This window comes from Pleurodeles waltl, chromosome 1_2, assembly GCF_031143425.1.
Source record: "Pleurodeles waltl isolate 20211129_DDA chromosome 1_2, aPleWal1.hap1.20221129, whole genome shotgun sequence".
NCBI classification, from domain to species: domain Eukaryota; kingdom Metazoa; phylum Chordata; class Amphibia; order Caudata; family Salamandridae; genus Pleurodeles; species Pleurodeles waltl.
The window spans coordinates 128,977,855-129,005,184 of record NC_090437.1 but is presented as its reverse complement, the minus strand read 5'-3'; the positions used below and the strand labels follow the sequence as shown (position 1 = coordinate 129,005,184).

Genomic DNA, 27,330 nt, shown 5'->3' with positions numbered 1-27,330 from the left:
GCACTTCAAAACCACTCTTTGAAGTTTCCCCCACATCAAAGGCATTTTTGGGTATATAAATTGGGTCTCAGACCCCACCGAATCAGACACTTCTGGACCTACACCTGCACTCTGTCAAAGGAACTACCTGGCTGCCCAAAGGACTCATCTGGACTGCTTTGCTGAGAAGGACTGCTGTCCTGCTTGTTGCCCTGCTGGCCTCTGACTCTGCTGGAAGACTCTGCCTTCCCCTTGAAGTGCTCTCCAAGGGGTTGTATTGACCTTGCCTCCAGTTTCTGAAGTCTCAGAGCCAACAAAGACTTCAACTCTTCAAGAAAATCGTGTGTTGAAAATTGATGCAACGCCTACAGAATTTGACGCAAAGCCTGCATCGCGGCTGGGAAATCGCCGCACCACCGACCGGAATGACACAGCACTGACTTCCCAACTGGAAATTTGATGCAGTGACTGCCTTGCGATGGAAAATTCGATGCATCGCCTACAGGATCGATGCAGCGCCTGCTCCTTCTACCAGCATGTCAAGGATGTTCAATACATCTTCCCTAGGCATCAAAATATCCATGCATCGCTGTGAGGAACCAAGACTGCATGCCTGAAAAATGACGCAACCCCTTCCAGCGTGGAAAGAAATGACGCATTGTCTGTGCTGCACTGAAAAATGCAACGCAACACCTTATTTTTCCACACCTCTCCTCCTCTGCGGTTCCGGTGTGGTGTTATTTTTTACACATCCCAGGTAATGTGTGTTGCAAAGAAACATCTATTGATTTCTAAGGATTGAAACTCTTCTAAACCTTTTTCTTTCAGGAGTTCTTCCAAGTCCAAGAATATACTGATGAGGTGGTGGTGAGGTGTCTATTTTATCACATGCGCTGCCATTGATTAAAGTATTCCTTAGACCTAAACCTGGCAAAAGATCCCATCAAATCCCAACTTTATTTTTCATATTCCCTCTTTTATGTTGCTTGTAAATCCTTCTCAGAGTCCCTAATGGAAGAAGGCGCTAAGCAGGCTTCCAACTGAAGAAGTCTGTATAAACTTCAGGTCTGCCCCTATGGAAATGGGGGAATACTGCCACTCCCTCTTCTGTGCTTCCCCTCCTGTGTACAGAAGCTAATGGTGGAGGGACAAATTCCGCTAAAAGGATTTATTTCACTCAGCTCCCCATTTGGGCTATTCATTCGAAAGAGAAGCCTGTTCCTGAAGTCCTGTATGATAGCATCTGTTTCTGTTCCACCGAGGTGCCCCATCTAGTGAAGTTAGCAGTGTGCCCACCAGAACAGTATCCCTGATTTTAGAATTGGTTGTACTCTTATCCAGAAGTCCAAGACTTCACACCCAATTCAGATGATTAAAAACAGTCATTCAAGGAACGGTAACCAGCAAAACTGTTTTAATTCCTGTTGATTTTCAGACAACACATAGTAGACCTTTAAAAAGGTACTTTTCAAAATCTAACTTAAACGTCGATTTGGATACTGGACAACTAAGTGGACGAAAACCTTCAAGCAAATCTTTATTATTTTCCAGTGCAGACGTCTGAATAATGAAAATCAACTTCCATTCACCATTTTCCTGCGTGGTAAAGCACTTTTCCTGGCCACGTGTTGCTACAGTGGTTTTAAAACTGAAGCCTATTCAGGAAACAAATGATTTCTCAAAAGCCCTACAGTTTAGCCCTTCGTGTGTATGGTATAAATATGCACTGCAGCTCACGTATGGCAATTCACTTCCACACCACTGCGTGGTGCGGCAGCACAAGATCAAGCAGCAGCAAAGATCAACTTGCCTGCACTAACTACCAAGGCTTTGTTGGAAGTTAAATAAGTCAATTGGGTGAAAGCAATTTCACCAACCATATATAAAATAAAAGCAGCACAAGCTATGAAACGGAATAGCAGTGCCAAGGGCTCGTAATTATCATCAATAAAAAGTGGCATGGAAAAAACAAAGTGATATTATTCCTTACTTTGGGCAATTAATTGGAGCACCATATTCAGGGTATGGAGTATGGCCACGCAGCCTAGAATCCATCCCTTGTTACTACTGAATAGACAGAAGAGCTGCAGCTCCTCCTCGTCTGACACTGAATAGTGGTGCACTTGAGTTTGAGAGAAGACGAAAACTAAACTGACTCAGTGCTGTGCTTAATTGTTGCCAGTAGTTCTGCAGCTTAATGTCGCATCTGTCTACAGACCCCAGTGGTGGAGTGGTACAATAGCTGTAAAAAAATATTTCATGTTTTATAGAAATTAAAATTATCTACAGGGTAAAATTGGTGAACTGTCTTCAATATGAATTGCCTTTTATGAAATTGGCAATTATTTCTTTTGGTTCTGTAATGTGGTTAAATAAATTTAATGAGCATACTACAATAAAGGAAACAAGACAACTGCGCAGGAGCACTCGGTACCTGTATGTGCCCACAAAACTCAATTTCATGCCACAATTTAATCAGAGCGAAAGTTCTGAAACTACCAGGAGGCAATACAGTGCAGGCCCATGCAGAACTTCCCAGTCCTAGATCTTCGGCCTCCATTTATGCTGGTCTCAGATCATGGTAGAGAGTGAATGGCCTTTAAGCTCAGAGCCAGAAGCCTGTCCATAGCAAGGACGAAGTAGCCGAGTACCTGAATTTCTTCAAAAGCCCAGTGGCAGCATCTGACACCAGCTGCAGATGACACTATGGCTCTCATTATGATGTCAGCGGGGTAACCCGCTGAGATCTGCGCTGACGGTCGACAGAAGACCACCAGCGTGAATAACCCCCCGCCAGCCACATAATGATCTTCCCGCTGGGCCTGAACATTGTGGCAGTGCGGCAGGTGCAGCAGCATCCGTTGCGCATTTCACTGCACGTAATTCAAGCAGTGAAATGCTCGACGGGGCTGTGCATGGAGGCCCCTACACTACCCATGCCAAGTGCATGGGCAGTGCAGGGGCCCCCAAGAGGGGGCCTGAGTCACTCATTCCACCAGCCGCCAGGGAAAGGCTGGCAGAATACATCTCATTATCCGGATGGCAGTGCTGTTTGCAGCGCTGCCCTGGCGGATCTCAAACGCCACCACCGCCAGGCTGCCTGGTGGCGGGAGCCTGGCAGTGGCGGCGTTTCCACCGTGGCGTTTCAGCCACGTTCAGAATATGGTGGTCTGGACCGCCATGCCATTGGCGGTAATGACCGCCACCGCCGGCGTAGCGGTCCAGACTGCCATGTTCTTAATGAGGGCCTATGTATGCTACACAACAGAAGTCACACAACAGAAGACACATAGACTGTTCTTCAAACACTGCCAAGGCCAAGAGCAGGTTTATAGGAACCTCTACAAACAGGGGCGTCAGAAATTGACTACGCCAACTAGGCTGGTGACAGTTCATGTACAGAACGAAGACGTGGTTCATGGATAAAAATCAGAATTGCCACCTCATACTTTTGCATTTGCCAGATATGTTTTGAGAATGAAACATCACTAGTGACAGTTTAGTCAAAATGTCTTTTCAAAACTGAGATACTTTAACAGGTTGATGTCTTTACGCTTGAAACCTGGGAGCTGATTAGAATCTGTCCTGGTTAGGAAAGGTGGCACTGGCAGGTAACTGGGGCCCTGGCCAGAGGAGGGAATCCCACCTCTCACTGGTGCTTCCTGGAACTGGTTAAGACTCATCCCTGGTGTATCGCGATTGGCAATGGCATAATTTCACTTATGAACAATTCGGAAAAAGCTTTCAAAACACACAAAGAGTGACTAAGGGCATCCAGTGCATACTATGGCAAAGCATTGTTAATCAACAGTATGCAGACTTTAAAGCAGAATGGGGACAGCTTCAGGGTGAATATTGGAGACAACAATTGCATTTGCCTGAGGAAATATGGGTAAAGCCCATACAGTTTCACTGTGAGGAAGAAATGTGTTATGCTCTTTTTGATATAGTAAGAAGTGATCTTCCTCCTGACATATGATGCCCCTTTATATTGCTCCCCGTAGTGATAGGTAAAGAATGGTAGATACCTTACAATAACAAAAAGTGGATTGATCAAACAAATCACACTGTAGATCCCACTAGATGTGCAGATTGGTCTAAGGGGTGGGTATGTACCCACACTGGACGGGTGCTAGGTCCATGTCTTCACACAATACCAGGAGAATGTGAATGGTTACCTTATCCTATTAATGGCACAGACTTATATCAGATAGGGACAGAGAGCATATGTTATGTCACTAATCATCCCTTACTTATTAACGGATTTATACAAACCACAGTAGAGCAAGTAATGTGTATGTGCAATATTACCAGCATTATTGACATATTCACTCACATCTTGTACCGACCGACTGAGTTCACCATAACCACATTACAGACGCAAATGCGAGCGCAGTTATAGTGGAACATCTCGCTTGTTGTTAAGCTACCCAGATTAGAGGCAATCAGCCACTAGGTACAAGTTACCTTTGCTAAATTTGATATGGCAGCTAAGTACACCAAGGATACAGCCATACAGATGACCATAGACGCTAAACAGCTTATGCACACTGCTTCACGCATCCAGCAAGTAATTGAGCATCATTGGTATGACATCTTCTTAGGCTGGGTACCAGGAGCTACGAAGACGCTAAATATAGTGTTACATCCGCTAATTTGGTTATTGATTGTTTGTGTTATGCTAATGACTATACTATGTAGACTATATGTACGCACAAAACAGCTTTATACTAAGATGCAGGCGCTTAGAATAACGCTGACAAGTATTCGTAGCAACCTAGCTAGCGAAATGTCAAAATTAATTATATCTGTTTCGCATGCATCGCGCTCATCTAAGGGGTGGAGTGATCAGTATAGGGAAAGGTGCGGAAGACATTGTGACGCGAAGGGTTAAATAGCTTGAGCAGTGTAGATGAGCGTGATGCCTGCTGAAACCAGAACAACGTGGAAAAGTTTACGATGTTATTTTCAAGCTTGTTTGTGTAGGAGACTCCGTCTCAACCTTGAGAACGAGAGTACAGGGAGAAGATGGAATGAAAACAATGGCTGGGGAAGGGCAGAGCATCCAAGAGACAAGTGCTGATAACATAGCTAGAAAATGCCAGAAAGGGATAGAATCCAAGCTTTGAGTTATTTAAGCACTGAGGTGCGGGTGAGGGATTTGAAGCTCGCAGATGGGGTTGTGAAAGCTGCCATCTCCAGGCCCAGCGCTGCCTCCCTGTTTGCTGTTCAGAGACCATGACGCTTGAGGGGGAGAGAGGTCCAAGCGGGCGGTAGAGGGCTTCCCAGCATTTCGTGGACTAAGTTAAGTTCCACACAGGGATGAAAGGCCTTGGTTTCTGTGCTCTATTATTATGATTGATTATTATGCTTGCACTGTGTTTATAATCTGAAGTATTCAGCTCGTTTATATTTTGCTTTCTGAACATCGTAGTGTGACGCCTTTTGGTATACAGTTAATTAAAGCTTATATCTGTCAATAAACTCTTTGCTCATATATATATATATATATATATATATATATATATATATATACATACATACATAGATGCTCTTTGTAGTGTACTCATATATAAATAGATGCTCTTCATTGCTATTTTTATTCTACCATTGTTGATGTGCTAAATGCATACATTTACCTGAAATTCTAGTAAAGCTAAATTGTATTTATAATTGCCGTGTGGTCCTTCATTGAGCGCCCTTATTGACTTATACCGAACAGGTATCAACCAGTCAACTGGATAAGACATCTGATCAGACACTACCCTGTCCTGTGTGGAGAAGGTGGTTCTGGCTGGTATCTAACACCCTGGGCCCAGGGGAATGGGCCCCATCTATCCACAGAGGTTTCTCCCTGAGGCCTTTTGTAGTTGGTCAACCCCTGGAGCACAAGACTTCTCCCTGGTATTGAGCCACTCTATCATCTGAGGGAAGGTAGGCCTGGCTGGAGTTTGGAGCCTTGAACTGTAGGAGGTGGCCTCCATGACATCCGAGATGGTTTTACCCACTTCTCACTGGGATTTTTCGGAGCTGGTCAGCCTGGAGGAACCCCTTTTCTACCAAATGCCATGGAGCTTCAAGTTAGGTAAGATTATAGGTTTTCCCCAGAATAGTTCTGGAAACAAACTTAAAATGGCCCAAAACATTACAAGAGTCCATCAATGCAACACAGCTGAGCTTTCTAGCATGTGTATTCAGGACCTGTGCACATAAAGAGAATACTTTACTGTATCAACCCTAATCACAGTTTATGGGATCAGCTAGACATCCAGGTACCATATTATACCTTAGAAGACCTGGAAGCGATCTGTAGGACATGTATCTAACCTCAGGACATGGGTTTTAAGAAGAGCTGTGCCCTTTTTAAGTTTTCAATTTCAATGGGACAATGTAATTTTTTTTAACAAAATGCGGTGGAACGTAGGTTGGGCCAGTTTCCATTTTTTTCCCCTCACTTAGCCTGGAGGATTTATTTAAATTGTTTTTACTTATGCTTGTTAAAACTTTAAAAAAAACACACCAGCAGTCTAGGCGGGTCTCTAGGTCTAATATGTAACATCTAGAAACTTGTCCAAGCAATATTTTTGTGATTTCCAGTTTATAGGTTCAAGAGAACACAGTCACTGTTCATACCTGATGCCATGTAACTCTCTGCTGGATATAATGTAAGGTTTTACCCCTTGACTAGTTCAGACAAAAATTGTATTTGTGGTTTTATTGTTATTAGTGCTCATACAGGATATATAATCTAGAACAGATTTCTAGACTTTAGTTAGCTATGGTATTCAATGCCATGGGACCTTGACTCAGTTAAAATTTCAGACTGATCCAAGCCACTCCACTTCATAATTCCCCAACCTGGCCCCTCTCCCAGCCTTCTAGCCACCGCCGCCACCCGTGGGACATCCAAAATTGTTTTAAAACGTGTATTAATTAAAAAACTTTACAGGCACAATGCAGGGTGCTGATTACCTCTTACATGTCCTTTCAGCATTTTAGGTGTCTCTGGCATGGAGCCCTGGCTCAGGAGCAAAAGGCTCTGCTGCGCACACTTCACCCCTCTATGACTGGGGCTTCTTCAATATTTCCAGTCCTGAGGAGCATGAGAATCTTCCCCAGTTGGGCGACATAGAACCCTGGAAAGGAAAGATAGTTACAGGTGGAGCCTGTAGCCCTAGACCAGGGAGACCAAGCCCCTGGTCATTGTAGTGATTTGCAGAAAAAGAGAATGTTCCCTCCATCCTGCACTAGGTGCAGGTCTATAGTGGGGGACCCCATTTCATGCAGCATGCTGATACATGGAGGTGATATTCCTCAGGCCAGAGTCCCACCTCTCACTGGCAGCCTGGGACTCTCCAGTCACTAAAGGATTGGGGGGGGAGGGGTGGCACCCAAGGTGATGTACACAGGCAGCTATGGGACATCACAAACACCCATATGTGGCATGCAGCCAGGAGTCCTAGAGGGTGCAGTTGGGGATATGGGTGCCAGCCCTCCCTATGAGAAGTAGGCAAGGCATGTCAATGACATATCAGTACCAGGGCTGTCGTTTCTGTAACAGGCAACCAGGGCAACCAAGGTCTGACCATGGGGAACAAAGGAAGCAAAGCCCCTGTGACAGCTCCTGCTATATTCTGGAACTGTCCCAAAATGAGTCACAATGCAGCAAAGAACAGCAACTCAATGTGCATGTGCAGGGGAGACAGTAGGAAAGTAGCATCACACCTCCTACCAGCACATTGCGACAATCCAGAAGCATGTCAGGATTCATCTCAGGGAATCAAATTCAGCAGTTCAAAAAAAGATTCCAGGGACTTGGGCTAGAAGCTGCACCAGTATCACCAGACAGGCAAGGATCTCTAACAGCAGCAGGAGCAGGCAGCGTTGTCACCTGACATCAGTGTTGAAACACAGATGCCCAGGCAAGACCACACAAACCTTCAAACTGATGCCCAATCACATATGAACAGGCAGCCAGGTACCTGACATCAAGGGAGGGTTGCTCTACCAGCACATTGGCTGTCCATCACCGGCCACAGCTAGCAGGAGCTAGGGCTCGACCCCTTTATGTCAAGCCACCTGCTCAGATGGAGGCCCTGAGCTATGTCAGTGGGTTGGATCCCATGGTCTTAGATGTCTCCGGTGAAGAAGAGCCAGATTTCTCCACCATCAAAGTGACTCATGCAACAAGCACTGGAGTGTGTTCATGAAAAGCTGAGTGACCAGATAGGTCCTATGCCTGCCCATTGAGAACAACATGTAACCATTGAGGTTCACACCCAGGGACTTTAAGTGGCACAGTCTTTCTGTCCAAATGAGGTGGGTTTTCCTCATGGACCTCACTGTCTCCTCTCCAGGCTGTCCTGCCACCCAAGATGAGTCACTTCTCAGTTGTTTGAAACCCAGATACACCTGGTTAGGGTGCACAGGGCCCAGGTTGCAGGGCCTTTAGATCCCAAGCCTCGGAATGCACTACAATTTGGGTCCCTAGACTCATGCTGGGTGAAGGAGTGTTTCATTAAGAGAAGGCATTCCTTTACATCAGGCCCTTTCCAAGTCCGGGTGCAGGCCTAGCAGCTGGGTTACCCGCCCCATGTCTCTGCCAACAGACTGTTATGTCAAGCTCACACGCAGCAACCAGCAGCCACACATACCCTGGTCCTCAGGTTTTGGTTGGGGCCTCTGGGTGAGACGTCTGGCCCACTTTCAGTCCTCATGTAAGTGCTGAGCAGCCATGGACCAATAAGCTGACCAGTATGTAAGAAAAAGGCCAGGTCCTCTGCTTGTTTTCCATCTGGTAAGGAACAGAGTATGGATGAACATTGTTCTTAGGGACATTCCACAGTTTGTTTTCCCTACAGGAAACATTGTACAACTTTTATTACATCTACATAGTCAAGTTGTTTCATCTTCTTGGTGCTCCATCAGGGCTCTTGCTGACCCCAGTGGGGCTGATCCTTAACATCTTTAAATCATCAAATCGGTAGTAGAGATGGGCAGTGTGTACAAAGGGAACAGGCTTAATTAACAAAAGCTTATGATCCACACATAGAGAGAAATACCTGCAATTCTCTAAAGACAATCACCAAGGGGATTTAGCAGGTTACACTCATCTGTCAGTGAAGTGTAGATACAAGCTGATATGTTCAGTGAAGTGCTGAACATCTAAGTGAATCACAGACCTGTTATTGATAAACCTTGTGTGCCTGAACACCAATTTTACTTCTAGAAAGTTTAACGTCAACCACTGCAGGCCACTTAACCAGTTAGCTTGGAAGCACGGAGTAGTCTCATTCTTTATTAAGAATTAATAGGTTAAACATTCACATGATCAATAAACAGATATTAACCAGTCATCATCATCAAAAATACTTTAGTCGATTGAATACAACAATCATAAAAGCAGATAATTCATGTTAAAAACATCACTCAATGTTTAAAATGATAAGAGAACACAAATAAGTCAAACCATACCTAAAAGGACCGTGTAGCGAGATTACGTTGTAAGGAATTAAATAACTTCTCATAAAAACCACAGTTCAAAAACATGACAGATAAAATCAATATAAGAGTATGTTTTAAAACAAAAGCGGTTATCATTAATAAAATACATTTAAAATTTATACAAATAACAAGACCCTATCTAGGTTAGCTGATGATGTAGTCTAGCCTTCATCACTGCACATAAAAATAAAGCATTTCCATTGCAAATCATAATTGATGGTAGGGACAGGAGGTAATTGAAGGCAGGGCGACATTGTTTAAAATGCATTGATTTTAAAAATGGGATCACAAACGCTTTCCTTAAGTCTGCATAAAATTTACAAAAAAAGAGAATGTGTATTGTACTTTGATCAGACACTAAGTCACAAGGACATTTTACCAAAACAGGGGTCCAATGATTAATACTCGGGAAGCTAACAAGACAATGGAAAATCTCTAATCTTAGGCGCATAAGGACAAACCGATGCCTTGGATTCAGTACATTACTCAAATATGGTTCCATGCCATCTGTTTGTTGCAACATGAAATTCCTCATTACGCTGGGTTTCTTTACCTCAGTGGCCCATCTTAAATCGGCCAGGTGAGTAAGACTGATATATTTCAGTTCCTTCCTGGAAATTGTTTCCAGTTTTGCCGGGGTGGAATATAACTCAGGATAGCCCAGCTCTATAAAAAAAAGTCTTTATATAGTTTAGCCAAGGAATTTTCAGCGGATACGATAATGTCAATTCATCTTCTATGATGGCCCTTTTCAGCCTAGCAGAATCAGAAGTCCATACTTTATGCCATAATAGGATTGGTTGGGTACAAATTAAATCTGTAAGGTATGATACCCCCAATTCCATATGGCATGCCAGTGTAGGGGTAGATTTTGGAGCACTTAAAATAAACTTAAAAAAATTGTTTTCAACTAGCTGTAGGATATTGCAGTTCCTATAGCCCCAGAGTCCTGCCCCGTACAATGCAACAGAAACACATTTTGCATTGTACAATATCATCATATCCTTGGGGGTCGCTCTACCAACCTTTTTCAATTTTTTTTTTATATCCATGATAGTTTTAGTGAGTGACAGCTTCCTCGATTTTATGGCTTGTGACCATGTCCCTTCATTATCAAACGTAATGCCTAAGTATGAAAAGGTTCCTGTATCATCTAGTTTCATACCATTTAGCATGATCTGGGGCTTCTTTATAGAAATTCTACCACATGTCATCGAGAAGGTTTTAGAATGGTTAATTCTGAGACCTAAGGCTTCCATATACTTATCAAAGGTTATAAGTAGCCTCTGCAATGCTACTGGGGTGCGGGCCATCAAAACGGCGTCATCCACGTACAGGAGTGCTGGGATCTCTCGAGAACCAACTTGTGGGAGGTCACTGCAAGCATCAGATAATACCCCCTCTAATTTATTAATATATAAAGCAAACAGTAGTAGTAGTAGCTAGTACACAGCCTTGCCGTACAATGGGAAAGGCTGAGGTGCATTCACCCTGAAGCCCATAACGCACCTTGGCTTTAACTCCGGCATATAGTTCCCTAATAAAGTGAATAGTAAGTCTACCCCCATGTCCAATAAGATAGGCCATATTTTACTATGGACCACGCAGTCAAATGCTTAAGTCAGGTCGACAAACACTAGGTATAAGGCTCCGGCCTTGGCCCTCATATATTTACCGAGTATAAGATTCTAAGTTCAGAGCCTGCTCCATAGTCCCATCCCAGCTCTAAAGCCATATTGCAAGTCCGAAAGGATATTATTTTCTTCTGTCCAATCTCGTAGCCTGTTTAAAACAATTCGTCCAGCAATCTTTGCAAGAGTATCAAGCAGAGAGATTGGGCGGTAGCATGCAGGATTTTGACGATCTCCCTTTTTAAAGATAGGAACAATGATGGACACGGCCCAGGTTGGTATAAAGACTGTGGCACAGCAGTCACGTAAAACTTGAGTTAATAGTGGGCCCCAAAGTGAAATGTTCGACTTACAGATATCAATTGGGACTCTATCTGGGCCTGGCGCTTTCCCGCTTTTAATAGCGTTAATTGCGTCTGTAACTTCTTTTAGGCTAAATCAGTGATTCCCAACCTTTTGGTTTCTGTGGACCCCCACTTTAACATTAATGGAACCCAGGGACCCCCACGGAATCATCATGGGAATCCGGGGACCCCCGCCTGAGTCATTACTGGAAGCTGGGGACCTAATTTGTCAATATTTGTTAATATTTTTTAATTTTCTAGGCTCTCGCGGACCCCCTGAGAAGGCTTCGCGGACCCCCAGGGGTCCCCGGACCACAGGTTGGGAACCACTGGGCTAAATGGTAGAAAAATAGATTGGGAAACTGGACTCAGAGGGTTTGGTTCCAAGACCACATCTTTAGTGGAATATATACTAGAGAAAAAAGAAACCCAATCCTATTCAGTAATGGCTATTTCGATTGTTGGTAACGTTCCATCACACAGAAGAGGAGAGTTTACAATTTTCCAAAATTTAACGTTGTCATTCTGAAGGCTTGCTTCATGAAGAGAATGCCAAGCCTCGTTTTTTAGGTTCTGTTTTCTTGTTTTTAAAGCCTTTTTATACTCCTTCCTCCGAAGGCTGATGCCATGTTTGTCAGGATTTTGTCTATGTAAGCACTGTTTAAGATTTTTATAGGCTTGAGTACATTCACTATCAAACCATCTTTTGCCTACATAAGCTCTAGATTTACCAAAGCTAACTGTGAGGGAGTCTTTGATTCCGGTAGTAATTGCAGTGAAAGCGTTAATGCAAGCCTGCGGGCAAATGTTGTCTGAAAGACAAATTTCAAACTCTTTAGAGAGTTTGCTCATTAATTGTTTCATGAACTGCGTAGGCTCAAGCTGTGACCAGCGAATAGTGTAACCATTTCTTGTTCCCAATTCTATATTCTCTACCTTCTCCGTTGGTTCCTTATATTTGGTGATGACTTGAGGGAGTTCAAGGCTTAAGCTTTGGGGGTAGTGATCGCTGAACAAAGCATCTTGAATTTTATATTCAGACACATAAGAAGTAAAATTATTGGATAATAGTATAAAATCAATTATTGTGTTAGCATGTCTGCCATTGAATGTGGGTTTTAACTGTGATTTACAGTGATTTAAACAATTGCACAAAAGGAGATCAAATGTAAACAACGTTTCATTCAACAAATTACCATAATAATTATGCGTAAAATGGTATGAGTCATCATCTCCACCCGTGCCAAAAAAGCAAACATTTTCCACGGATTGAGGACACAAATGTGTATTAAAGTCCCCCCCCACACACAATAAAAGTCTCATTGTGCACTGAGTTGCATGCTCGGTCCAGATCTTCCTGCAACAGCTTGAGAACAGAAAAAATACTTTGTTGAGGAACGTTATTATAAAAGTTAATGATCACCATTCGTGCGATGATTTTTAGTTCACATGTGATTAGTTGATAAAATGAATTAGAAATTAATCTGACATCCTTAATTAAATTGAACTTGTTAGAGATGAAAGTACACAACCCACCTTTTGCCCTGCCCCGTGAGCAAGGAACGGCGGGGGTATGAAATGTCCTAAAACTGTTTATGTGGATAGGGTCCACGGACCAAGTCTCTTGTAAACTCACCCAGGAAAAGGATCGAATATATTCTAACCAGTCTTCATTCTTAATTTTCGAGCGCAGGCCTGCCACATTCCAAAATAAAAATGAGAAGTCCTCTCCCTGGGTTTTAGTACCTTGCCCCGCTGAAGACTGTTTGGTTGCTGTGTCTTTTAATTGGATGGGAAGTCCACTTGTTGGCGCTTCATTATTGACAAGTTGACTCGATTCAACTTCCATCTCTGTCTGTTCATCTCCATTACTCTCCACCAAACAATGCCCACCCTTTAGTGGATCAGAAACTTCGAATAGCGTAATAGTCATAGGCCCACCCACTTCCTGATCAAATGGTAGTCAATCGACGCCTTCCAGAGAAAGAGCATGAAATCTATTTTTGGTTGGGATCGAGTAATATCTCTCCAGCCTAGTTGTTTGTTTCTCAGAATTAGGACCGGGATAGACCTGGTCAATGTTGTGCGTATAAAAGAAATCCAAAGACAACAATATAGTGCCATAGTCCGTAATCTGCTGCGGGCTTAGGTAGCTCAGAATGTCTTCGACCAGTTTCGGAGATTTAAAAGAGAGTACCACACAGACACCCCTAAATAACTTCTGGCTCTTTCCCACCCATTTTACCCTCCTAACCATTTTAATATCCTCAAAGAGAACTTCTGTCATGCCAGATTTCATACGGGTTCCAATCCAGTTCAAGGATTTATTCCTCAACGCTGTCCATGATTCCCTGTAGTCCCCAGAAAGGGTGGGGACGTTTGCCAGGACTATCACATAGGGAGTTGCCGCTGGTGGCAGATCTAATATATCTCTTGATGTTGAAAAAGAATTCCGGGAAAGTTTCAGGCTGGTCAATGTTTCCCCTCTGTTTAGCCGTGCTTTTTGACGTGGGGAACTACTGATACTAACCAGTGAAGGGCATAAATCTACATGTCTTTGGATGGGCTGATGCGTATGTGGTGGTTGTTTATGCACTGGTAAGGGGTTACTGTTTGGATCTGAATCGTCACAATGTTGGGTGGTGACGGCTGTTACACTTGCAAACTGAGCCTTCATTAAATTAATCATTGTCTCCACGTTTTCCTCCAGTCGTGTTAAGCATTCAATCATTTGGTCAAAAAAGGGCCTGACTAGATGTTTCAAGGAGTTAATAGTCTCTAAGGGATTGATTTCCGTATTGACTATGGGTTGTACATTCCTATGACCAAGTTTTGTATTCTCGCAGACGATATGTGCGTATTGAGTAGATTCAATGAGTGAAGGTCCAGGATTACCGCGTCTAATCTTATCAAGTGGCTCTTGACTGGAGGCTTTGTCCTTATTAACTAATTTGGGTTTCCTTAAACGTTTGGGAGAGGGTGGATGGTCACCGTCATCTGAAATAAAATCGGTTATATCTTGGATACATCCATTCTTACCTCTAGTTTGAGGTCCAGTTACCGGGAAATTAGTCAATTTTGCTGGTGGGGAGAAATGGGGAGGATCCGAAGATCGAGTTAAAATCCTTTCCTTAACATTAGTAATTTGTTTATCAATTGCCCCCATAGCTCCTGAAATGAATTTTAATATTGTTGAGTGATCTTTCTGGGAGGGAGTATCTTTAATACTGTATTGCTTCCTTTTACCCATTCTCGATAATTATTTGATCCTACCAAAAAGAAGGAAAGTAATTGTGCTAAAAATACAGTGTTCCTCACTGATAAAAGTAATAAGACTAAGTAAAATAAACACTATGTACCTGTAGCAGAAATGAGCCAAAAAGATGACCTCCCGCAGTGCTGAAGGGCTGTTTTACAGAGTATTCAAAGAGAGAAAGTTAAAACCCTGCTACAAAAAATCAAAAAAGAGTAAAAAGTACCTGTTTAAGGCTTAGATGCCCAAACCAATAATTGCAGGGAAGATGTCAGGGGGGTGGCCCAGCCCAGCCTCTGCCAGTCAATCCCTTCCGTATTTGGGCTGGATGAGGTTTTCTGTGTTGAGTCTAATTAAACTGGAGATTCCGCTCCTGGTATTCCTTTCAGTCAAATCATTTAAGTTTCAGCTTTACAACTAAGTTTCCCCTAGAACTTAAAGCCTTTGGAAGTTATAATAGGAGGCAATAGGACACAGGTTTAAGACAAGATTAAAGGAACCTTCTAACAGCGCCAATAAAAATGGCGATTTCTTTCAATTGAACTCAATTTAACTATTTGCCTAGGAGATATACTAGAGTTCAGCTGTACGGAATGTGGTTTGATTGCCTGCATTATTGTAAATATTGTAGCACAATTGTAACATTTTTCTCCTACATGACTATTAAACTAAAAAACATAAAACCGGATATACTTTAGTTTTAAAAACGCCTGTATAAAGTTGTACTTTTTCTTTTTATTAAGATGGTTAATATCAAATTACTGACATTAAATACCTTTGATCGACACTGGCTTGTGCTTGTTCCTCTTCTCGCCCCTTGATAATTTCCTCACAGAGTATATCATATGGCTTGTCAGAAGGGTGCTCACCCATCACCCACACCCATACTTCATTATCTGCTCCGATTAGCCACTTCACTGATGACTTGTTGGCTGAAATACAAATATGCATAGTCTACTTTTACAATAGAGCTATATAAAGAGATGACCAAACCAAAGTTCATTTGGTTCCAAAATTATATGCAAAAAAACAAAATAAAGTTAATAATCCAATTCACAATGACACTCGTGCATATGGCCTGCAAAGGTTTGCTCAAGCCTCGCACACTGCACAGGTCCCCTTTTCACAGAAAAATGGCACGCCATTGCTCCAGTCTGTCTTCACATCATTCATGCCTCTTGTGACAGACGAGTTGATGGCTGAAACTAGATAACCTTCACCAATGTACTGATGGAGCCCTGCAAACTCATGTGCCAAACATCTTTCCCTTTGCATTGTGAGAACTCATCAAACCCGATAAACACCTTCCTCCAACCTGGGGCCTTTCAAGATCTCCTAAAACAGCTCTGTACATCTTCATTAAGGCATGTGCTTGATTTAAAAAAGAATCAGCTCGGACCCAAAGTTCAAGAGTTCACACAAATGCTGTGGGTGCCAGCACACTCAAATATGCAACAAAATAAACTATAGCTGACTGTAGAGCCCTGAACAGTGCAAAACCGGTCCTAGGTTGCTTGTGTTCCAGTGGAGGGAGGGCCTGGTAGTTCAGGCTAGACTGTTCCCATAAGAGCAGGGTCAAGACTTATTTGCATATGGCTGTGTCCAAACCGAGGTGGCATGATTGGAAAATGATAATGGACTGAGATGCGGTTGTGAGTAAATACTAGTGGATGAGATGAATACAAGCGTTCCGTTCATCACTTTTTTGTATACTTTCATGGCTGCCACCACCTGCATCTTTCTACCGACCAGCCCCCACTTCTACCTCTGTCAATACATATCTTTCATTTCCTTACTTCTCTTTCACCCTTTTCTTTATCTACTATTTTACTCTTTGTCAAAATATATGATGAAAACAAATCTTGCTCCACCAAAATGAAGGATTCTGCCCACCACCTAGATTCAGTGCAAAAATAAGGCATTATTTCTCATGAAAAAAACATCTGCAGATGTGAGGATAATGACGAACTACCAGTCCAGCACTAAGATCCCTTTCCACAGCAAAATTAAGGATGGGGAAGTGAAAAGACAATTACAAGACTAAAGGCCTGATTTAGATCTCGGGAGGAGTTACTCCGTTACTACAGTGACGATATCCCGTCTGCCAAAATTTCAATACCATGGAAAAGAATGGTAGTTAGATTTCGGCAGACGGGATATCCGTCACTGTTGACGGAGTAACCCCTCGGCCAACATCTAAATCAGGGCCTAAGTGTAACTTATTCAGTTTCTAAATGATAGTCTGGATTCAAACCTGCAAGAAACGCTGATTCAGCCTTAGTGACATCAGGGAGGAGGTCCCTCTATCCTTGGACAGGAGCAAACTGTGACATTTGAAATAAACAATGCCAGGTGAAGTCTACTTCATTGAGGCCCTTGGAAGAAAATGGAGGCCAGTGGAGTGGGCTTTTGGCTCTTGAATGCCAGATTTCTCTGTCTGGAAAAGATGGGTGTAACCCTTCTCTACTCACTCAAGGTGTGCCAAATCACTGTGGCCTGCTGCATGTTGCACAACGTAGACCTTCGACAGAACATCCCATACATCGCAGAGGAAGGAGACCATGAAGAGCCACAGGGTAGGGATTTTGAAATTGCAAATGAAGGTGACAGTGGTGAAGAGGAAGGAATTGATGTATGTCAAGAAGTCACTGACCACTTCTTCGTATGAGTAAAAGTACATCTTTACATAATGTTACATTCACTGTCAGAAAAAACTTGTAATGTGATGAGCATATTAGTCTGTGATGGACATTTTTGTAGGAATGGGTAGATCAGGAAAATTCCTGGGCAAGAATGTTTGTTGATGAAAGGTTTCACACATTGACTACTGTGTTCATGTACATTGATTATCTTTGATTGAACTAAGTGACTTAGTCCTCATATTTTATCATTTATAAGGTGTCCATTTAGGAAAATAAAATAAATTAATTATATGTTTGAAGGGAGGGCCAGAAGTTGAAATGACATAATTGACACCAGATTGGAATCTTCTAGTAATCCAGAGGTTTTAGACTCACAACTGATGGTATGTCACCCATAAAGTCAGGCCCAACTTTGAGCACTGAGTATACCCCTCTAATAAACATTGGTCTTACACAAATGTGAGTATTCTCATGGAATTTGGCAAGCCTAAATTCTAAACTTAATTATCCACTATGGGGAGAGATTATAAATAATAAAAAATAATCATATTTCCATCTTGCTAAAAATGTGGGTGTATAATCCCCCGCAGACAGCAGGTTATCTAATGTTTTGTGCGGAGGCTCAACCTTCACCAGCCGATCAGCCATCTAGTAGCTTACTCATTTGGGTAAGTCCTTAAGGTAGACATTTTGGCACCTAACATTTTAGCAACAAAAATGAAATCAGCAAATTGGTTATTTGTGCTTTTGTATAATGTTTATAACGATTCAGCACCTTGGTACATTGAGTCACTGACTCTACATATTTTGGAGGATCACTTAACAGAAAATACTGACAGGTGTCACACCAATATTGACAGGTACCTTAACATCACTTTCAAACCTTAAGACTGTTTAAGCTCCCTGACTTACCTACAGGATGAAGTTATGGGTATGAGGTGTGTCATGGCGTGTGACTCCCTGACCTGGTTCTGGCCAGGAGTCCACTTGGCTCCACCAGCCTGCCCCCATGCCCCTGACCCCGCCGACTGCTGCCTGGACTGAAGTTCGAGGCCATCCACCACCCGAAGGCACCTGCCTGCGCCTCATCCCTGGTGCCTAGTGGTAGGCATATCCTGTTGTTTTAAGTATTTTCTCTTGTTTGTGCATTTTTCGTTTTTGTTTTTTCGACTGCGTTTAGTTAAATAATAGCATTTTCCACTGCCTGCACTGTATTCTTGTTTTCTTTGCCCCATGGTGTATTTTAGCATTGTGTCTCTGCCCCTGTGCCCCCTCTGCATTCCGCTTGTTATTTCCTGTGTACCCCATTTCTGCCGGCTCTCGCCGGTCCCATTTCACCTGCTGCTGCGTCCCCTGCGGCCCCGCCCCCCTCGCACACACCCTTTGGCCCTCCCTCCCACCTCGCAGCTGCTCCACCCTCCCCCTCTTAATGGCGCACGCTGCGCGGAGCCCCGTGTGTCTCCCTGACCTGGTTGTGGCCAGGAGTCCACTTGGCTCCACCAGCCTGCCCCCATGCCCCTGACCCCGCCAACTGCCGCCTGGACTGAAGTTCGAGGCCCTCCACCACCCACAGGCACCCACCTGCGCCTCGTCCCTGGTGCCTAGTGATAGACATATCCTGTTGTTTTAAGTATTTTCTCTTGTTTGTGCATTTTTCGTTTTAGTTTTTTCCGATTGCGTTTAGTTAAATAATAGCATTTTCCGCTGCCTGCACTGTATTCTTTTCCCCATTGTGCATTTTAGCATTGTGTCTCTGCCCCTGTGCCCCCTCTGCATTCCGCTTGTTGTTTCCTGTGTCCGTCTGTTTCTGCCAGCTCTCGCCGGTCCCATTTCTCCTGCCGCTGTGTCCCTTGCGTCCCCGCCCCCCTCGCACACCCATTGGCCCTCCCTCCCGCCTCCCAGCTGCTCCACCCTCTCACCTCCCCCTCTTAATGGTGGCCGCTGCGTGGTCGCGCACAGAGGGTGCGCCAGAGGCAAGTCTGTCTGTGCCCTTCCGCGCCTGGACCGCACCCAGCACCAGTCCCCCTGGCCCTCACTGCCCGACCCCCATAGGCAACATTACTCCTCCACTAAACTCCACGTCCTCAACCCAGGTCAACACCTTGCCTGCGCCCAAGCCAACCCCAAGCACACACAAGGACCCTTCACATGCCATTTCTCCTGCACCCCCACAAACACCAACTACACCAAAACGCTCCACACCGACTCTAACACACCACACACCAACCATAACACGCCCCACAACAACACTAACACGCCCCACAACACTAACGCACCCCACAACAACACTAACACATTCCACAACAACACTAAAACGCCCCACAACACTAGCACGCCCCACAACAACACTAACACACCCCACAACAACACTAACACACCCCACAACAACACTAACACACCCCACAACAACACTAACACGCTCCACAACAACACTAACACGCTCCACAACAACACTAAAACACCCCACAACACCAACACGCGCTACAACAACTCCAACTCACACCACAACAACAACAGCCCCTGCAATCACCTTAACTGCATACTCCTAAACACCCGCTCCATACACAAGCACGCCATCTAGCTCTGGGACCTGATCACAACACACTCCCCTGACATCGCCTTCCTTACAGAAACTTGGAGGAACCCATCATCTGAACCCGACATAGCCATAGCCATCCCAGAAGGCTACAAAATCTCACGTAGAGACCGTCTAAACAAACCGGGAGGAGGTATCACCATCATACATAAAAGCACCATCAAGATCACCACCAACACCCATGACACTCCAGATAGCGCAGAGCACCTACACTTCCTAGTTCACATAAACACCAGCACCACCCTCAGAGGAACCCTCATTTACAGACCACCAGGACCTCAACAACTGGTCACCACACCCACACACTCAGCAGGACACACTAGATGCAAACTTTACCTCCAGCAACCACATAACATTCACACACACCACCAAACTCTACTGGACCGACCACCACTGTGTCCACTTCTCCTTCACGAAACCCCCGACCCACTACCGAAAGCACACCACACCATACCGTAAGTGGGACACGTTCCCCACAGAACACTTGCTCGCCAAGCGCTCACAAACTCCCCCCCTTCGCCATCAACCCCAACGTCGCCGCCCACAACCTCACATAATGGGTCACAACCTGCGTAGACTCTCTCTCCCCTCTGAAAAGTAACGACACCACCCGCAACATCACGACCGCCCCCTGGTTCACCACTGAACTTCAAGCCTCCAAGCGTGAATGCTGCAAGACCAAGAAAGCCTGGTGACAAGAACCCTCCATATCCAACTTCTCCACACTCAAAACCACCATATGCAAACATCACCAACTCACCAGAAACACCAAAAGAGCTTACTACAAAGAACGCATAGATAGTAACTCACATAACAGCAAGGGACTCTTTACTATCATCAAAGAGCTCACCAAACCCAAATCCTGCAACACCGACCCCACTCACACACAAAATCTATGCAAATCCCTCTCCAACCACTTCCACCTCAAAATTCTAGACATACACAACAGCTTCACAACACCTGCACCCACCATCGCCACCGCCGACACGACCGACGACACAACACCCCCCCACTCCAACCAACTGCACACCTGGGCCCCTACCAACGATGAAGAAACCGAAACATCCACTCGGGCTCCCCCACGGACCCCTGCCCCCATCACATCTTCAGCCCAATCATGGCCCCCCAGCTCAGCTCCGTAATCAACAGCTCCTTCGACACCGCCACCTTCCCGAACTCCTGGAAATACGCCACAGTAACCGCACTCCTCAAAAAACCCTAAGCAGACCAGGATGACCTCATGAACTACCGCCCAATTTCTCTTCTCCCCTTCCCCCCCAAGGTCGCTGAGAAGCTAGTGAACCCCCGTCTGTCTCACTTCCTTGAGGAAAACAACGCACTCGACACCTCCCAGTCTGGATTCCGCAAGAACCACAGCACTGAGACCGCCCTCATCGCCTGCACTGACGACATCAGAACCAGAGTTGACAAGGGCGAGACTGTCGCACTCATCCTCCTGGACCTCTCCGCAGCCTTCAACACTGTCTGCCACCAAATCCTCCGAACACGCCTCTTCAACGCAGGAATCCGACACAAGGCCCTGGATTGGCTCACCTCCTTCCTCTCCGAAAGAACCCAGAAAGTTCACCTCCCCCCCCTTCCAGTCCCCAGCAACCAAGATCATCTGCGGGGTTCCCCAAGGGTCCTCCCTCAGCCCTACCCTCTTCAACATTTACATGGCCCGCTCGCCAACATCCTTTCGCCCCCACGGAATCACCATCATATCCTACGCAGACAACATCCTGCTCGTCATCTCCCTCACCAGGAACCCCACCACTGCCAAGACAAACCTCCAAACCGGACTCCTCGCCACTGCCAAATGGATGACAGCAAGCCAACTCAAACTCCGCTCCAACAAAACCGAAATCATTATCTTCGGCCCCAACAGGACAGTATGGGACGACTCTTGGTGACCCACCGCCCTAGGACCACCCCCAACACCCTCCACCCACGCACGCAATCTCAGCATCATCTTAGACTCTTCTCTCCATGACCCAGCAAATCAACTCTATAACTTCCTCATGTTTCAACACCGTCCGCATGCTCCATAAGACCTTCAAAAGGATCCCCATAGAAACCAGGAAAACCGTCACCCATGCACTCATCAGCAGCAGACTAGACTACGGGAACGCCCTCTACCCTGGTACCACAGTCAAGCTTCAACAGAAACTCCAGCGGATCCAGAACGCAGCCGCACAGCTCACCCTGAACCTCCCATGCCACGAACACATCTCCGCCCACCTCAGACTCCTTCACTGGCTACCCATCAGCAAAAGTATCTCTTTCAAAATCCTCATCCACACCCACAAATCCCTCCACAACATTGGACCAGTCTACCTCAACGAAAGAGTAAACTTCCACACACCCACTCGTCTCCCCCGATGCGCTGACCTCTCCCTCACCACAGTCCCCCGCATCCTTTGCACGACCTCCGGAGGTAGATCCTTTTCCTACCTTGCCTCCAAGACCAGGAACTCCCTCCCCACTAACCTACCCAAAACTCAGGATCTCTTGACCTTCAGAAAACACCTAAAAACATGGCTTTTTGAACATTAACTCAGCAACCCCGCCTTTCTTCCCCTCCACACAGCGCCTTGAGACCCTATCGGGTGAGTAGCGCGCTTAACAAATCTGTTGATTGATTGATTGATTGATTGACTATACTAGAGTCCAAATCAGATGAGATTTGGTCAGTGACAGCACTACAGTTGGCATTCCTGACCATACATCACACACATACAACAGTAAAACACCTTCAGATCTTAGGGAGGAATATTTGATTAACAGCAGTAATTAGAGGAGTAGAATAGATTAAATCATAATTAATACCTAGGTACCTCTGAAGTCTAAACCAGGCCAGGCATGTTGTGGAGAGAGTCTGTTAAATCATAGACTCTACTCCTTGACATAAAAATCATTATAAGAGAAAACAGTGACAACAATGCTCTTGATTTAACCTTGACTGATGCCATAATATGTAATATGGACCTAGCTGATAATGTATCTAATACTGACCCAATAGTCAGAAGCAATGGTAGGACAATTCAATTGGCAAATACTATATGGAAACCATGTGTTTTAGGAGATTTATGTTAATAGTTTTCCTTCTGCACTTGACTGTTTCCAGGTTTAAAAGGTTGTTTTTATAATGCTGTTAAGACAGGTTTTGGTAAGAAAAGAAAAAAGCCTCTTGGTTTAATGAGGCCTGCAAAACGCCAGTCAATCTAATGACAGCTGTTAAATCATATAGTAGACCTACAACTGCAGTAGCTAGGAAACATTACAAATATACTCAGCTCCAAGCAAGCAGGATTTGATTAGTCTCTAATAGGCAAACTCTTCATGAGGTGGCAAAGAAAAATGGCAACTGTACAGTCTGGCATATTATTGGGCATGGTAATTTGCACAATTACAACTGTGTGGATAACTATATCCAACTGCAGTTTTGGTTCTCCCGTTTTTCCAACCTTTATACTGTCTTTCAGTTTGACGATAGTAATTGCTTCTCATCTCTATTACACAACATTTCTGCTGTGGAGACTAATCAGTCTTTGCCAATCAAATTCTCTCTTGCTGACACCCTTAAAGCTAAAGAGTGCTGAAAGCCCAGAAAGGCCCCAGGGCCCAATCCGATCTCAGTGGATCTTTATCACTCTGAGCCTATGGTCAGGACTTCTTATATAAATTTGCTTTCTGATTCCATTTTCAGCAGGTGCACATATAGCAGCAACTTGGAAAGGGGCAGAGATAGTCCCAATTTATAAAAAGAAAAAGGGCAAGACAAATGATACTGCCAACTGTATATCAATTTGTATTTTAGACACTGTGCAAAAAGTGGTTTGTAAACAGCTTTTAGACAGGGTACACAAATGGATAGCAAAGAACTAGATTCCACCCCCCCCCCCTTTACAAGCAGGATTTAGGAATACAATTAGCATGATGGACCAGGTTTTTTCTTTTACTATGTGGCACTGGGAGTATGTGATCCTTCTGAGACAATATTTGTATGTGACATTTGTTAATCTGACGACTGCCTTTGAGCTTATACCGGGGTGTGAGCTGAGGACAGTTTTAAAGACTATGAGTGTGCCACATTTCATGTTATCAGTATTAATGAGACTCCACACTGATATGTATGCCTATGGTCATTGGGGGTTGAGGGGTGGAGGGGGGCAAGGGGGAGTATGAATTGACTGATCATATTGCCATATGAAGAGGAGTCAGACAGGGCTGTGTACTCACTCCAACTTTATTTACACTGCATATTAACACTGTATAACCAAAAGCAGTTTGGTAGTGTGGCACAGGGCAACTATTGTTCTAAAAATTCACAAAGCCACTATATAAAGACTGGTGCCACCATTCTTCCAATTATACAGATTAAAGGATCAAGCAGCTGCGCTTTATGGAGCTGAGATCTTGGGCAACCAAATTATAAATGTTTCACCTGTTAAGGAGATATTTCCTCCAAATGCATCACAGTACTCCTCTACTCCCTCTTTTCTTAGATTTGGGCCTTAAAATGATCTAATTTCGCAAATTTAAGAACCGTAGTGTACTGGCTGACAATAGGACATACTGAAGAGCTAGAAACGTTCAGAAATGGGTTGATGGAGATTCTTAAGGCAGACACCTAAGGATACATTGTCTTCAGACTTCTTGATGTGGCCTGGAGACTGAGGAAATGAACCATGAACTTAAAGGCGTGATTGCAATTTGGATCTGGGCGTTTTGTACAGTGAGGTTTTAACACTTGTATTGTATTGTTGTGCATGTTTTTAAAGTATAATAATGTGATTCTTACACGTGTTTGTATATTTTATGAAGTCAGCTTCTGAAATAAACAGGTTTATGACAGTCAAATATCAATCATCTGATCACCCACCAACCCTTCAATCTCAAACCTTTTGTGGCCTTTCCCTGAAGATTCTGGAATGTTCCTGGTACTAACTTTGAATCCAAATTCAGTCACAAATCGTCCCGAAGTTTCAGAAACCTAAACTGCTAAAAAAATATTTCAGCCATACATTGGTGAGCTGACTGTATCTGACAATATCAACAGACCTTCCTAGCAGAGTCTAACTTCCCATCCTCCTTCTATCTGCTTGCTTTGTATAATCCTCTAAGATTCTTCACATTCTGAAATAACTAAACATAGCAATTTAAAAAAAGCTTAAATACATAAATGCATTATAAAGGTTCTGGCTGCACACTACGGGGCAGCACAATCTACTATCAATTATATATTGGAGGTGTATAAAAATTACACCTCTGAGACACATATCATGCTTCAGGCTGGGTGAAACTTGTCATTGTTGATATTTTGCATAAGAAATGAACACTTTGATCTATGGCCAGGACTCAAAATTCAGAATTCTGCTCCAACAGATCCTACTCCCAATTTAGAGGGTGTGGCGTTTCATTTTAGGCTTGACAGGGACTGTCGGGTTCCTTCACTGACTTGAGGCATCCTTCCATACCCTGGATGGGGATCTGCAGGCCTGGGAAAACTTCCCAGTTTCTGCAGGGTTGAGAGCTCTGACAGGTACCAGACATGATTAGTTTCCCAAGCTACCTAGGGTACACTTCTGTTGGCCCAAGGAAGCTTCCCCTCCTCCAGTGGGGTGGAAAGAGCTCCAGCAGGCTCAGAATGTGGTCCCTGGATTCACCATCATGTCGGGTTGGATTCTGCATGCCTGGGGAGGGATCACCTTAGGGGGTGAAGAGTCCTCACCGGGTCCTCAGTCAGTTTTCTAGTATGTCTGATTTGCTGTCCATTCGCTGGCAAAACTGCAACAAAATGCCCAAGACAATGTTCCTCAGACCATGTGGGATTTCCTACCTCTGGCATACAGTAGTGCTCTGACTGGGTTTCCAGTGAGACCACTGGAGGGCCCTGCCTGCAGGCCTGGGACAGGGGCACTGGAATTCCACTACCTGTCCTGGGTAACGATAACCATGCACCCATTGAAGCCTTACAGAAGTCTGGCAGTGACTCCTAGGTTCCTCGGGGACAACACACTCTTACTGGACCCCCACCAGAGCCCCAGCTGGCTTCCAGGATTGGGGCTGCAGGTACCAACCTGGTGTGCTCCTCTGTGCCCAGCCTGCATTTTAAGGGCAAGATGAAAGTGTCTTGTCACTCTTATTATGATAATAAGACTGCATGTTTAGGGCGGCAGCACCACAGAGTGTGGGAGACTGAGTCAACCCCAAACCATCTGGAAGCTGCCAGCCTAACTCCTGGCTAGCCCGCAGTATCTCACCCCACCCCGATTATGGTAGAAGTGATTTGTGGCAACCTAAACCTGGCACTCTGACCCCTCAGGGAAGTCGTAGATACAGATCACACTCCTTTCGCTGAGTTACTCAGAGAGTCACACATGCCAAGCCAAGACGAGAGATGCAAACTGGATTTCAATATATTTATTGAAGCAATTGCATCCTAGTCTGAAAAGGATGAGCTGCGATAATAAGGCAGATGAAACATAATACAGTGATCATCATTACAATTAATGTGAAAGAGGTAAATAACCCCACCATTTTGTAAGGTTCTAGAAAGTCTTGTTATTCCTGCTTAACCCCTATGTATGACAGCATAGAAGTAGTAACCCATCTGTCGGTCCTGATCTAAGGGAGGAACCCCGACCCAATACCAGAGTTAGATAGCAGGAGTCTACTTGTTATTTGAATGGTAATCCTCTCAGGGGCTGAAGAGCCAGTGTCAGGATCAACAAAGCTGGCCGCAATATGATGTACGCCCCAAGATAGTCATGACGGGAATGCCCTCTGCCCTCCTTAAGCCTATCTGTTGTGTATATAATAAACCCTACACAGTTTGTGGAAGTAGGCCTGATGTCATGCTGCAAACTTGAAGATAGGAACTGTCTCCTAAAACAACAATTCAAGCTGGCATATCATGTATACTACTAACAAGCCTTAGAAAAGAGATAGAATGTGTGTTGTGCTAAATGCTGATAGAAATGTGCAGTATGTGCTCTGTCTCCCTAGAAGGAGGGAGCTGATTAAAAATACAAAACAGTGCACTAAAAACAGGCTTGGCTAAATACATTACAATTAATAAAATATATGTGTGTTTTAAAGGCACAAGTTGTGAAACTAACCAAAGCCTCGGTACCCTCCCCAGCACTAAGGGCCACTACAACAAAAGTCACATCCACCTGCCATTGAAATGCATGATTCAAAGAGATATCCAAACTTTGTGGTTGTCCCTATGGTTAAGCACTGTTATTCTTGGGCTTCAGCCAGGGAACCAAGATATTCAAGGTACCCAGATGGAGCTCTGCAGGTGAGGTGTGGGCTCCTCTACTCCTGAATATTGGGAAGCACTGACAGAGTTCCCAGTCAGAACTTTAGTAGG

At 44.4% G+C, this 27,330-nt stretch overlaps 1 protein-coding gene across 4 annotated transcripts in view; it reads right to left on the bottom strand.

Annotated features, from left to right (window-relative positions):
• The window catches only part of SH2D4A (SH2 domain containing 4A), a 988,680-nt gene that overhangs the window by 529,998 nt on the left and 431,352 nt on the right, over positions 1 to 27,330 (bottom strand). For all 4 annotated transcript variants that reach the window (XM_069236815.1, XM_069236817.1, XM_069236814.1 and 1 more), the window contains one exon: positions 15,487 to 15,643. In XM_069236815.1, coding sequence (XP_069092916.1) covers positions 15,487 to 15,643 — 157 coding nt within the window. The remainder of the gene's footprint in view (positions 1 to 15,486; positions 15,644 to 27,330) is intronic.